Raw genomic sequence first — 14799 nt, forward strand, 5'->3', positions numbered from 1 at the left:
TGGGGACTTGGCCCATTCTGGAACCTCAGCCCAGCTCAGCATTAAACAGGCTCTTCATTCATAAAGGCCTGCATGCTGCGTTTCCCTTCCCAACCAGTTCTCTCCTTCGTGTCCCTGCTGCTGTGGGTCCTTCTGTGGAGAGGAACTCAGTAAGGCCACACCTCGACCTGCAAGCAGCATCTATCCTAAGATGGAGTCGAGCTCAGGCACGCACGGCAGGCACCTGAGGCGTGTTCACACAGGTCAGAGCACACCCTTCCTGGGTAAGACTCGTGTACAAGCACAGCTCATGGGCTTCCCAGGTTGGGCAAGCCCTCCGGGGTCCTCAGAGCTGACCTGCGTCTTGACTCTACGAGGTCAGTGTCGGAGGTGCTCTTCAGTGTGTGGGTTACCCTCACCTCTCGGGTTTTCTGTAGGATCTGTTCCAGGAGGATGAGGAAGTGGCCCGGGTCCCTGCTGACCAGCTCCTGTAGGCTCCAGCAGTTCAGGCACAGCCCGGCTAGACAGGGGGCAAGTTAGGCCAGTGGTTAGTTTCACTCTCTCCGGAGCCTCAGGCAGAGCTGTAGGGAAAGGGTTTTATTCGGGAACCCTACTGGATCATGAGTTCAAGGGTACAATAAGGCTGGCCTAGGCTGTATGCACAGTGAGACATACTGAGTGGCAGTAACAATGATGACACCCACAACGCCGACAAACAAGCCTAGAAAGCATAACGACCTTTTCTTCTTTCTGTGCCTGCAGGGAGCTCCTTAGCCAGGAGGGTTGCTGATCTGAACTAGGATCGTTTAGAGGCCAATGAGCCTGCTGAGACTTCTGGGTACAGAGGTGGTCTCCTCAGCAGTCCTGCCCACGTGGTCCCTGCCCAGCTTTCCTCTAGTGACTCCTACCAGATGCAAGGTCGTTGGGACGGAGGCAGGAATTGCTAGAAGAATAAAGATGGGAGCTCTGAGGAGCTCCACCCAGACCCAGGATCGGGGAGTCTCAGACAGTCATGGGGCTTCCCGAAACTGCTTGGCGGAGGAGCTCGGGAAGGGGAAGCTCAGTTCACTAGGCTGAAAGGCTCTGAGCACTGGTCACGTGACTTCCCAGACTTTCTTAACGTGCTGGTCCCCGGTTTCCCTGAACTCAGCAAGGGCAAACCCCTGACAATTAAAGAGGAGACCACAGGGATGGGGCTGCATCCATGGGGTGGATGGAAGGCGAGATGGGCTTCCTGCAGCTGGGGGTCCGGGCCTCTTCAGGATGTGAGTGCCTTTCAGAGGCCTGGAGGCTCCTGGACGTGTATCCAGGTGCCTACTGACTTTCTTTTCCCTTTCTAAAATGTACAGAGGGCTGGGGCTGCGGCCCAGCGATAGAGCATTTGTCTAGCATCCATGAGGTGCTGGGTTCAGCTCTTGGTACTACAAGAAAAAGAGAAGAAAAACCCAACAGCAGAAAAAACAGCCTGGGAGAAGTTAGATATTTCCATACTTTTTAACAAAACGATGCTTGCCCCAACTTCTGTGTAAACTTTGGCTCTATGGGGACCCGGGAGGGAGGGAAGAAGGGAAAACACTTTTTACCGACAACCTACTGTGTGCTAGTATGGCGCTGGGCCTTTGCACACACTCTCTCTGCCAGTTTCCCCTCTTCCAGTCGTTATTCTTCCCATTATCCAGGCAAGAAATTGGGATCCCATAGAGACAAATGGAATGTATAAGGGTGTACAGTCAGTGAGTCTTAACCCAAATCTATCTACCTCCAAAGGACAGAGAGAGCTGTCCACAGCGGTGACATGAGAGCTGAGACCACAGTACGAACAGGCCAGGTTCCAGGCAGGAAGGAGGCAGCGGGTTCAAGAAGCAGAAGGGATCCACCTCCAAACAGGGACTGAGCGACACAGGAGTAAGAGGACCATCGGCAGCACAAGGCACCCTTGTAACTAGGCACAAGCCTCGGGGGACACAACCACCCCAGCCTGCAGACGCCCCACAGCCTAGCCGAGAGTCGGGGAAGGGCAGAAGGGGGCTGTGCAAAGAACTGGAAACAAACAGTCTCTGGGGAGAGATGCCTCAAGCCCCCGCTGCTCCTTTGGAGAAGTGGCTGTGCCTCCAAGGGGTTCAATTTTGTCTCGAGGGGACTGTGCGTCTACAGCTGCTAAGAAACCAGGACAGTGTAGGAAGAGGAGAGAGAAGAGCAAGAGGAAGAGGAGGAGGAAGAGGAAGAGGAAAAGGAAGAGGAGGAGGAAGAAGAGCAGGAAGAGAAGCAGGAAGAAAAGGAAGATTATAAAGCAGGAGAGCCTCACACAGAGGACTGTAAACAAGGCTGTGCCCACCTCCTGCCCAGGTGATGCTTGGGGACGAACTCAGCTGGTGGCACACAGGGATGGGACCTCCATCTGAGGGTCTGGAGTGCCTCCCAGTTCCCCAGGACCTACCTGACCAGGGGGCAGCACGTCGTCCGAGGCTCAGTCCATGCAAGCAACGCTCCAGAGCATGGTGGATGCGGTCCTCCGTGCATGTCGTGGCTGCTGGCTGCATCCTGAGTCATTGCCTGCATCAGGGACAAATACTGGTCAGCTTGTTGGGCTCCCTTCCTGGAGAACACCTGGCTAGGGGAGCCTTCAACCCATCAGGACCATAGTAAAAAAATGACAGACGGCTGGGCGTTGGAGGCGCATGCCTGTAATCCCAGCACTCGGGAGAGGCAGAGGCAGGTGGATCTCTGTGAGTTCAAGGCCAGCCTGGTCTACAGAGCGAGTTCCAGGACAGCTAAGGCTACACAAAGAAACCTTGTCTTAAAAAAATAAAGTGACAGACACTCACAGCCTACTGGGGTGCTGTGGGCATCATGCAAGGGGGTGCTGTCTACAGGGAGGGGGCAGCTTCCAGAAGGCTCATCTGTGCAAGAGGCCAGAACACCGCTGGGGCATAAACACCGCCTCACTCAGAGGCGAGGAAAAGAGGGTTCCAGGATGGGAACAGAGCGGGACATGGGACACACCTACAAACCAGGCAGTAGGGAGTGTAGCCAAGCGCTCAGGAAATGCCCAGAGATGCCCAGAGAATGGCCAGGCCTCAGATAATCTGGGCAAGGGTCCTCCAGAAGTGAATTTAAAAAAAAAAAACCACGTGTCGGGCGGGGGGGTTCTTGTGAACTTCCAGACCTGTGTCTCTTAGCCCTGCAGGGCGGGACTGCAGGATCCCCTTCCGTGTGCCGGACACCCCAACACCAGTGCTAGGGCTAGAACGAGGGTGAGGGCTTCTCCTCAAACACTCTCTCACCCCCATCCCATCCAACCTCAGCTCCGGTGCCCAGGTCCTTTCTGCCTTAAACTTTTTGCAGTCTATCCAGAGCCTCTGCCCAGGCCCCTTCTTCATTTTCCTGAGGGCCAACTCCATGTCTTGATTCTGAGAAGGGCTCTCTGGGTCCTTCGGAAGCCATGGCAGGCAGCACAGCACAGTGATTAGGCCATGGTGTAGCATCCATCAGAGCGAGACCCAAACTGAACTCTGATGTTTGCTAGTTCATGAGATCTCTGGCAAATGTCTGCACTTTTCCCCAAACCTCAGTTTGCTCATCTGAGAAGTGGAGATGGTGATGGTGCAGATGTTAAGAGGCTGCGGGGAGGCCACAGGGCCCTGACTGTGTACCCACTGTGGGCTCTCTACCCATGCAACCATCTCTGCCACTCGCCTGCCCTGGGGGATTTTTTTTTCCACGGCAGACACTGTCTCTGGCCTGTCAGACCAGGACATCCGGGACTCTGAGGAAGTGTTGGAATAGTTCTGTGGATCTGAGGACCAACCAGGAAACCAGAAGAGGAAGCAGAACCTCCAAACTGAGCCATGCAAATGGTAAGCAAAGACGGATGAAGTCCCCCACCAGATCCAGACTACCACATCCCAGCGTCCCACCGTAGGCAAATCCTCCTGCCTCCGGACCTGGGGAGAACAAACACCCCCTGAAAGGGAAGCTTTCTGTGAGCTGTTCCACCAGCGCCCCTAGACAGTGATGTATCATGAAACGGGAATGGTACCGTAGCACCCGTGAACCACGCCACCTTTCATTTCCTGACCACCTACGCTGTGCCACAGACAGAGCAGGCATGAGTTACCATGTGGAAGACACTGACCCAACGTCAGTACACAGAGGGAGTCCTAGAAGATGTCATATGCTGTGAAAAGCCAGTGGTGCTGGAGAGGGCCAGCTGGCCGGCCCACACTAACTTGTTTAGGGTCTCCAAAGAAGGGACTTAAAGAGTTATGTGAGGCAAAGATTATTCCAGAAAGATGAGATAGTATCGCCAAGGTCTAGGTGTAGGAATGAGCTTGCCAAGGACCTAGACCCAGGATGGAGCTGGGTATCAGGACACAGGTTCCGTGGCCCTGGATGCTGGGATGGTAAACCGAGTTCAGAAGAATCTTCACTACAGATTCATGACCACACCCCCGAATGTTAGCCTTGGTGATGCCAGGATGCCTCAAGGTATCTGTGAGCCCTTTCATAACCACTGTCACATCTGCCTTCGGACCAGGTGGAATCCTCTGCCTCACACAGACAGGGCAATTTGCTGTGCTGGGCTCTCATCTCACCCACTGTGCTGGCTGGTGGCTCGCCAGTGTTTCTGGATGGCCATGGGATTAACACCTGTAATGAGCTCCTGCCCTCGGTGGCAGCACAAACACCAGACCCTATCCAACAGGCCCATCAGCCCTGAGCTGACAGCCCCTGCTGAAGGAGCCGGGACAGCAGGAACCCGTCATAAAGACAGCTTTGGAGGCCCGTGCCACAACCAGCTTTTGTCCTCACAGCTGCCCCCCAACAAACCCAGGCCAAGTTCTTGAGGGAGATGAGAAGTCACCCCAGCAGGTGCTTCGGCATCTACAAGAGGAATGTGGAAGCTGGGGGTGGGGTGGGGGTAAGGAGCTTGTCTAGGCCACCGGGGCAGGCAGAACTACAGGGAAGTCATGCTCTCAGCAGCCCAGGGGAACAAGCAGGACTTTCCTTTCTCCCTAGCTGGGGCTAAACCCCAACCCCAAGCATCCGGTGCTGAGTGTCCTGTATCCTGAAGTTCCCTGGAGAGGTAGCTCAGCAGTAAGAGCACTCGCTGCTCTTGCAGAGGGGATCCAAGCTCGGTTCCCGGCACCCACAGCAAGCAGCTCACAACCGCCTGTAACGCCAGCTCCAGCAGGATCCAGCACCTCTGGACTCTGTGGGCACCTGCAGTCACACACACATGCTCACACGCATACACACGATATAAAATTAAATGGGTGTTTAAAGTCCCATAAGCCACTCGGACGGGTGCTGCCACCATCTTGCTGGTGTCTTCAGGGACCTGGAAGAGCAGCATGTGCACTCACCACCGTCAGGCCGAGAAGAAGAAAAGGGTGGCTGCACTCACCCCTTCTAAAACCAAGGCCTTGAGGGGTCTGAAGAGACTGCCTGAGGCTATGAGCCTCCGCTAGGTAAGGCACCACCTCTGTGGGACAGCAGAGGGACAGAGAGAGAGGGGCAATTAGTGTCATGGAGCAGCAGAGTAACTTGCCCAAGTTTACACAGCTAAGAGGTGGCAAAGGCAGGGTGCAAAGGTAGGGTGCAAAGGCAGGGTGCAAAGCCAGGGAGTCTAGGTTCTCAACTCTGCACGCACTGAGAAAGCCAATGCATGTCTCCAAGTGAAAACTCAGCTACGGGGATTTTGCTTGATGAGGCTTACATTTCCACTTGCTGGTGATCTTGAGCCCTGATGTGTCTGTCTGTGCCAGCTGCTCAGCCTCTTCAATAAAATGGACACTCCTGGGTAGAGTCTTTCAGAGGCCCTCTGTGGTAAGCTCCTGTCCTGTCGCCGTTTTCTCCTTCTTCCAATGTCCATCCTGTTTGTCTTTCTGAGTGAGGCTTGATCATCTTACCCAGGGTCCTCCTTCTTGCTTAGCTTCTTTAGGTGTACAGATTTTAGTTTGTTTATCCTATATTCTATGTCTAGTGTCCACTTATAAGTGAGTATATACCATGTGTGTCTTTCTGCTGAGACTCATAACCAAACTTTGGGCAGAGTGCAGGGAATCTTAGGAAAGAAGGGGGAAGATAGTAAGACGTGGAAAGGACAGGAGCTCCACAAGGAGAGCAATAGAACCAAAATATCTGGGCACAGGGGTCTTTTCTGAGACTGATACTCCAGCCAAGGACCATGCATGGAGATAATCTAGAACCCCTGCACAGATGTAACCCATGGCAGCTTAGTGTCCAAGTGGGTTCCCTAGTAAGGGGAACAGGGACTGTCTCTGACATGAACTCAGTGGTCTGCTCTTTGACCACCACCACCCTCAGAGGGGGGAGCAGCCTTGCCAGGCCACAGAGGAAGACAATGCAGCCTGATGAGACCTGATAAGCTAGGGTCAGATGGAAGAAGAGGAGGACCTCCCCTATCAGTGGACTTGGAGAGAGGCATGGGAGGAGCTGAAGGAGGGAGGGTAGGATTGGGAGGAAATGAGGAAGGGGGATATAGCTGGGATACAAAGTGAATAAACTATAATTAATATAAAAACTAAAAATTTAATAAATAAATAAATAAATAGATAAATAAGGAAATAGACACTCTTATTGACCAGAGAGAGGTCACTCTGGGCCCTGCCTTTCTAGCCTGAGGGATGGATAGAAGTGTGACCTGGGTGTTAAGCCACCCCTCTGAAATGATGGACAAGCTGGTCTTGCTGGGAGGTCAATGTGGGTGACTCTTTGTCTCACACTGTCATGACGCAAATGTGAGACACACGTGAGCCTGCTCAGCCAACACTTTTTCTTCTGCCACGCTCTCTTCCTTACAGGCACCAGAGCCCAGGATCGTGGTCTGCCGCTGGCAGCCCCACCCCGGTGTCAACACCACCCCTCTCCAGGGCCTGCCGAGCCACAGCTTCTTCACCCTTTTTCCTCAGTGCGCCCTGGCTCTAATGAAGGTCTTCTCTCTGGAAGAGCCCAATGTCCTCAGGGCCCAGGGCCGAGTTTCTGGTATGCTGGGCTCCCTGGCATATTGCAGTCATGTTGGTTCAAGCTCTGGAGAGTTAGGACCTGGGGCTAGAGAGATGGTCACCAGCACTGACGGCTTCTCCAAAGGATCAAGTTTCAGTTCCCAACATTCACATGCGTCTCACAACCACCTGTATCTCTAGTTCCATGGATCCACCAACATCTTCTGGCCTTCCTGGGCGCCAAACATGCAGATGGTACACAGACAGACACACGTTCAGACGAAACACCCATACACAACAATTTAGAAAATGAAGAGCCGAGGAAGGCCATAGAGGACCAGTGGAGGAGCCCCTCAGTGAGCTACAGAGATGAGAGCAGGCATGGGCCCACTCAGAGCCTAGTGGGTCAGGTCAGCCTGAGCTCCATGCCTACCCCTGGAGTTAATTTGGTTAATTTTGGCCCAATGACTCAGTGACATCAGCTGCTCCTTATGACCTGTGGCAGGAACCCCACTGGCTCCGAGGAAGGGCTGACAGAAGAGAGGAGTAGCATGGTACCTTTTGCAAAAGCCAGGAAGCAAGACCTGCTTCTTCAGCTCCTGATGCCCAATCCTGGGGTCCCCTCCTGGAGAGGAGCCCCCGCTGGACAACTCCAGCTGCTGCCGGCTCCCCCGATGGGCAGTGCTGAAACATTACACAGTGACTGCTCCTGTGCCCAGTTTCCTCTTCTGCGCCAGTGTGGAGGCTGCTGGCCTTGCTGAGGACCCTGAAGAGAGGAGGAAGGCTTACCCTGAGAGACAGTGGAAGCCTGAAGCCAGAGTTGGAGCCCAGGCCACAGGCAGTCTTGGCAGCATTTGTCCAGATGGGGGATCTCGGCCTCGGTCAGCACTAAGTGGCCTTGGCTGTTCCCTCTCGGTTATTTCTGAATCACTTTTCTAACTTCTCCTGGAGTTACTGGAACAGGTTTTCAGATTTCTGTTTTTGTGAACCCTGGTTTTCTGACATCATTCCTTTTTTACCAAAATGTCAGAATGCACTGGGGAGGACAGGAATTCCCGTGCCATTTTTACAATGACTTCTGAATCTGGGGTCACACACCCTCTTTCCATGTCATGCTACCTTATCGCCTAGTGTGTAGATCCGGATTTGTATTTAGACATCTTACGGCGGGCTACACTGGCTGAGATAATGACTTTTGACATTCACACTAGGTATGGTAGCTATGGTGACAGCCCTCTATTGCATGCCACTCTACTAAGTTCTTCATTTCGGTTCATTTCTTGCTCAGCTGGGTTCATTTCTTGCTGCAGGCTGAGTGTGTGGCCAGGTCCTATAAGTCGTAAGCCTTTCAAGAACTATGACTAGCGCTGGCGGCACTCATCAACTCCCCTTCCCGAGGCTCACAGAATCCACAGCTAACAACCACCAAAACGGCTGTAACAATGAAAAGAGACAGAGCATGTGCCTGGGTGAATAGTAACATGGAAATTAATATTATCCAATTCTAAAACTAAGGGGTGTTGAAGGGAGATGGCCCCACTTCTAACTGCATCAAGACAAACAAAGATAATAAACTTTTGTTTTGTTTTTTTCAAGACACAGTTTCTCTGAGTAGCCCTGGCTGTCCTGGACTCACTTTGTAGACCAGACTAGCCTCGAACTCAGAGTGATCCACCTGCCTCTGCCTCCCCCAGTGCTGAGATTAAAGGCTAAGATAATTAAATACCCGGCTAAGATAATAAATTTGTAAAATAAGCAATTTTTATGAATAAAACGTTTGAGAGACAGAAAAGAAGCTAAGAGCAAGTGGAATTTCACATAAGCAATGCAGAAAGGACCAAGAGCCCAAACATAAACAATTAAGACTGCAAACTCTTGGACACAGGGGAAGAAGCTTCATCACACTGGATCTGTAGACGGCTTCATGGACATAACACCTGTATTAGTTACGCCTGTTTCGGTGATAGAACGCCGTCACCAGGGCAACACAGAAGGAAGCGTTCACTGAGGAACACGGTTCCAGAGTGGCAGGCCCTGTTGCTGGAGTAGGAAGCGCGCAGAGAACAAGTACAAGTAGGCGAGGCCTTTATCCCTGGTGACATATGTCCTCCCTGAAGGCTGCGCAACCTAACCTCCCCAAACAACGCCAGCAACCAGGGACCAAGTGTTCAAATGCCCACCACTACGGGGGACATGTCTGATTCAAAGCATTCAAGAATCCCAGGCCACAAAGGAAAACGCTGACAATTTAGACCCCAGAGCCAAAACTAAGCTAGACCCAAACTCTGCATAAAAGGCCACCGCCAAGAGGGAAAAGCCCATGGAACAGACTTGTCTGCCATGTGGGTGATAAAGGGCTAATATCCAGGACAGGCGGGAACTCCCACACTCAACCCATCACCACCCTCACCACCACCATCCTTCACTCCAAACAGACAAAGGGCTTGAATAAGTATTTCTCCAGATAAATACACAGGCAGCTAATAAATACCTGAGAGGTGGTTTTCGGGGCCAGTGTGATGGCTCAGGAGGTAAAGGCAACTGCCACACAAGCAGGTGGTCTCAGTTCAATCCCTGGAACCGGCATACAGGTAGGAGAAAAGCACGCTTCACAAAACTGACTTCTGACCTCCGTACCCGGGACACGGCAGGCACCCCTCCCCACATACACAAGAGCACGGATAGCAACGGGATGTTTCACCGCTGATCATGGGAAGGCAAATGAAAACTGGGCCACTCCCATGAATACAGCCACTAATAATGAAAACAACGACAGCCAAGCAAAATGTTAGGCTGTGAAGACGCTGGGGCCTTAGCCGAGGCGGTGGGAACGTGAAACAGTGCTTCGTCCACGAGAACAACGTGGTTCCTCAGGAGATGAACGCAGCACTGACACGTGACCCTGCAACCCCACTTCTGCATATATGCTCAAGGCGCCAGAAAGCAAGGCCGAGGGTGTCCCTGTTCATAGATGCGTTAGTGACGGTGGCCAAAGACTGGGAGTCACCCGTGTCCTCGGACAAACAAGACACGATGTGATACACGCACGCGCGCGTGTGTGTGTGTGCGCGCGTGCACTCGCGTGTGTGATTCCAACATACACTGCAGATGAACCTTGAGCAACTCATGCTGGTTGCAAACAGCAGGGCATGGCCGCCCTTGTGTGAGGTACCTGGAGCAGTCGGTCACAGAAACAGAAAGCTGACTATGGTTGCCAAGGGCTGAGGGAAGAAGGTAGGAAGTGGTTTAATGGGTACAGAGACACAGATGAAAAGGGTTCTGCTTTGCTGGCTTGCACTGCTGGGTGAATGGACTTAAGACTGCTGAATAGGCGTGGGGGCGTGGCTTGGTTGTAAAGTGCTAGTGACCCTCCCCCCCCACATAAATGAGGTGTGATGGTGCAGAACGGTAGCGCTCAGAAAGTGGAGTCAGGGGCGTCACGAGTTCAGAGTCATGCTCAGTGACACGTCAGGTCTAAGGCCAGTTTGGGGACATGTGAGACCCTCTCTCTAGAAAAAAAAAAAAAAAGACTACTGAACAGTTCATCCACACACAGTTACGATGTTATGTATTATGTGTGTTTTACCACAAGTGAAAGAAAAAAATAATTAATTAATGTGATATTACACAGAAATGCCAATTCTCCATGACTTTCACTCTAGGTACCATTTCCTATGCTATCAAGATGTCAGAAAGTACAGCCGGGCACGGTAGCGCACGCCTGTGATCCCAGCACTCTAGGAGGCTGAGGCAGGCGGATCTTTGTGAGTTTGAGGCCAGCCTGGTCTACAAAGTGAGTCCAGGACAGCCAAGGCTACACAGAACAACCCTGTCTCAAATAAAACAAACAAACAAAAAAAGATTTCAGAAACTGATGCTCTTTCCAAATGTACAGAGAAGGGGAAATAACCATTTTTATAGAGGAAAACAGGTGCATGTATGCATACACTCCGCAAGAAAGCCACAGACCCCCACAGAGATACATCGTCTACTTCATTTAAAATGATTAAAAAAAAAAAACAAAACTTCATACAACTTGGGTAGAGCTGGGGTTACAGATGATAAAGGTCGGTCGCCAGGCGAGAATGTGTATTTATGGAGTGTTTGGGCCTCTTTGCACTCTCCTTGAGTGAAGCCTGGTGCAGTACATTTGCTGAGACAGAAAAGCTCAGCAGGAAGAGGATGTGGGGATGAAAAAGGAAAGTTGTGCTTTGTCCAAGCTGCACCCCCTCCTGGCCCCAGCGGGGAGCCCCGGGTGGTCAGGGGAACAGACAGAAGGGACGGACTGGGAGCTCGTGGAGAGAAGACCCAGCGACCAGGTGGAGGGCGAGAGGGAGGCGCAGACAACTGGCTCACGGCGCTCTGCGTTGGTGGGCTTGGGATATCTCACCCACTGCGGGGCTTCTTTCATTCTGCTTTTTCTAGCAGAATTTCTGGTAACTGTGGCCAAAAGAGTCTTGAGAGTCTTCCAATTGCTCTTCTATTGAAATGTTTGTATTTAGCTAGGCATGGTGGCGCACGCCTTTGACCCCAGCACTCAGAAGGCAGAGGCAGGCAGATCTCCGTAAGTTTCAGGCCAGGGAGATCAGAATACCCAGGGTTGCAGAGTGAGACCCTATTTCAAATTTTATATACATGGATTTGTATTGCAACCTAAACAAACAACAAAAAAAATCACATGCTAACATGTTAATGACAGTTATCCCCAAGAGGAAAAAATAGATTTATCCATCTATAAACATTTTATGATAGCTGACATTTTATACCTCGATTTTGTTTTGAAACAACGTGTCACGTAGCCAAGTCTGGCTTCGTAAACTCATACGTAGTCAAGACTGACCGTGAACTTTTGATCTTCCTGCCTCTATGTCAAAAGTGCTGGGAGGACAGTCATCTACCGCCACACCGGGTTTGTGTGGGTGAAAGGATCGGAGCCAGGGCTTGGCGCCAGCTAGGCAAGCCCTCTGCTAGCTGCGCTACCTCTGCAAGCCCTACATCGTGTTCTTAATCACACAAAACAGGCGTTACATCTGTAAAAGTTAGGAAATGGTCCGTGTGTGTGTGTGTGTGTGTGTGTGTGTGTGTGTGTGTTTTCTCCCTGAACAGCAAACCTGACGCAGTGAGGAGCTTACTATCTAGAAAGCCAGTGCATACAGACGGGAACAACTTTTTCCCAGGCCAAGGAATGGGGCAGCTTAACAGGACAGGCGGCCTTCAAGCCTCAGGGTCTCTGTTCCATCCAGACATCGCTGCCACCGCTGATGGGGAGGGCAGAGCTCACACTTCCACTCTGCCGTCTTCAGAGAGGCTCCCCAGTCCTCTGCCGGGGGACTGAGAAATCCAAGAAGAAAGCCATGACCTTACTCCTCACAGGGGTCAAGGGTCTCCACCGCCTCCCCCCCTCCCCATCCTCTGCTCCCCTATCCCTTGCCCCCTCCCCCATGGTGTCAGTAGGCAATGGAACCTGCTTCCACCCCAGACATACACATCCCCATCCCCCAACAGGTGGTGGGAAGGACCGTCTAATGCAGAGACTGGACTCACTGGTAACTGCGGTAGGAGGCCATCCCTTCCCCACCAGCATGGCTGCACCAGGAAGGTACTGATGCACCCCTGTCCCTCCCAGCCAGAGAGGAGCAGGTGGAGGGCTAACAGGAAGCTGGACTCCCTCTCTACCCATTAGGCACAAGGACCCTCTTCAGCCTCAGTGAGGCTGAGCATGGGACCAGGGCTTCGCCCCCATCTGGCAGTAATGAGGCGCAGACCCTCCCTTCCTGTCAGAGATGGGCCAGAGGAGGCAGTTAAAACAGAAGGCTAAAATAAGATTCAGATCCTTGTTAACACTCACTATACCCACAGTGACCCTATTTTCATAAGAAAATAACTTGTCACGGGGCTGGGGAGATGGCAGAGACCGTGTGTAAGCTGAGGGCTTGAGTTAGACCCCAGCACCTGTGCAGAAAGCTGGGCTTGGCGGTGCATGTCTGTAACCGGAGAGCGGGGTGGAAGCTCCCTGGACAGCCAAACTAGGTGAGTCAATTAGTTTCAAACTTAGCAAGAGACTGTCTCAAAAACAAAACAAACAAAACAAACAAACAGGGTGGAAAGAGATTGAAAAGCCACCTACTGTAAGCCTTGGCCTCCACATGCACACACTAACAACTATATACACAACATAACACACACACACACACACACACACACCAGCACATGTACATTAAAAAACTGCCACAACAAGAACAAGGAAGACCCCAAACTCAGTTTTAAAAGCCATAGACAGGGCGACGGGGTAAACAGCCAGCTCTACAGGTCAGAGTGCTCGCTGCTCTCGCAGAGGACCCGCCTTCTGCTCCCAGTACACACATCAAGCAGTTCGCAACCGCCCGTAACTCCAGCTCCTGGGAATCTGATGCCCTCTGGCCCTCACAGGCACCTATACCCACAGGCAGAAACCCCACGTATAAACACACAAATAAAATAGAAAAGAAATCCTTTAAAAAGGCAACAGATGCCACTACTAGGATGACAGGTGTTGAAAATTTTAAAGCAGCCATCGGGGGAAATGCTTCATTATATTAAACTCTAAACTCCCTAAGCATAAAGGAAGGAAGGGAGGAGGAGGGAGGAAGGAAGGGAGGGTGAGCAAAGAAAAAGGAGGTGAGAGTATTACTAATTGAAAATGTTACAAATGAGAAAAAATAAATAAATAAAAATTCAGCCAGGCTTGGTGGCACACACCTTTAATTCCAGCACTTGGGAGGCAGAAGCAGGAAGATCTCTGTGAGTTCCAGGACAGCCAGGGCTACACAGAGAGACTCTATCTCAAGAAACAAACAAACAAACAAAAAAACTCACTGTATGAACTCAACAACAGAATAGAGGACAGAGCAGGAAAAACATATGAATTTTAACTCTGATAATAACATCAAGACAAAAATAGGCTGAGGAAGAATCCGAATGACTTAACAAAAGATTGGATGTTTACATCAATGGAGTCCCAGCAGAAAAAGAGGAAGAGGAGTGGGAAAGTACCGAAAAATGGGGAAGGCTGGAGAGACGGCTCGCTCTCACAGAGGACCTGGGTTCAGTTCCCAGCGCCCACATCAGGTGGTTCACAACTCAACACTATTTTCTGGGATCTGACGCCTTCTTCCAGCCACCACAGACGCCAGACATGCATATGGGGTACCTACATTACGTGCAGACGAATCTTCGTAAAGATTGACAACCTGGAGTTTATGATTTTTTTAGCTTCTACTCTTTGAAAGAGATTATAAAGTTAATGAAGAACGAGGCAGAAACTAGAAGAAAATATCACACACACACACACACACACCAAATGCTTCCTGTTCCAGAGGGGAACAGGTACTTAACAAAACATATACACGCAGCAATAAACGAGTTAAAGTATCGTCAGAACTGCTCGTCATCAGCAAAGTGCAGACTTAAAAATGCAATTAAACAACCCAACACTACAATATGGAGGATGAAAAAGTAAGACCACCAAGTTGACAAGGAACCGGAACAGTCACACATTGTTGATGAAATTGTGAAAACGGTACAAAGTTGAAGAACAGTTTGGCAATTGCACAAAATTAAACAATCACCTAACCTTTGACCTAATTAGTCCACTCCTTCCCGCAAGAGAAGTGAAACCTCACGTTTATGGAAGACTTGTGTAATACTGTTCATAGAAAGTTTTATTCAAAATAACCTCCCACTGGCACAAACCTGAGCCATCAAAGAGGGATGATTTGCAACGTGTTATTATGATACGATGTTCTGTTACAGAGCCACACACAGAACACGGGTGAAACCCCCAAACATAGGGTGTGGATGAAGGTGCACTAAA

The 14799-nt window shown here is 51.0% G+C and overlaps 1 protein-coding gene across 9 annotated transcripts in view; it reads right to left on the reverse strand.

The window, feature by feature from the left end:
• Positions 1 to 14799, reverse strand: part of Pik3r5 (phosphoinositide-3-kinase regulatory subunit 5) — a 61513-nt gene that overhangs the window by 19083 nt on the left and 27631 nt on the right. For 6 of the 9 annotated variants that reach the window (XM_060363443.1, XM_021642474.2, XM_021642470.2 and 3 more), the window contains 2 exons: positions 2417 to 2532; positions 399 to 499 (listed from right to left, as the gene is read on the reverse strand). In XM_060363443.1, the coding sequence (XP_060219426.1) occupies positions 399 to 499; positions 2417 to 2519 (204 nt within the window). In that variant the 5' untranslated portion in view covers positions 2520 to 2532. Of the gene's footprint in view, positions 1 to 398; positions 500 to 1738; positions 1857 to 2416; positions 2533 to 7505; positions 7714 to 14799 lie in introns of those variants that run through there. The other 3 variants (XM_060363442.1, XM_021642472.2, XM_060363445.1) reach the window with 2 other exon arrangements.

Source organism: Meriones unguiculatus, chromosome 11 (genome assembly GCF_030254825.1).
Source record: "Meriones unguiculatus strain TT.TT164.6M chromosome 11, Bangor_MerUng_6.1, whole genome shotgun sequence".
Taxonomy (NCBI): Eukaryota; Metazoa; Chordata; class Mammalia; order Rodentia; family Muridae; genus Meriones; species Meriones unguiculatus.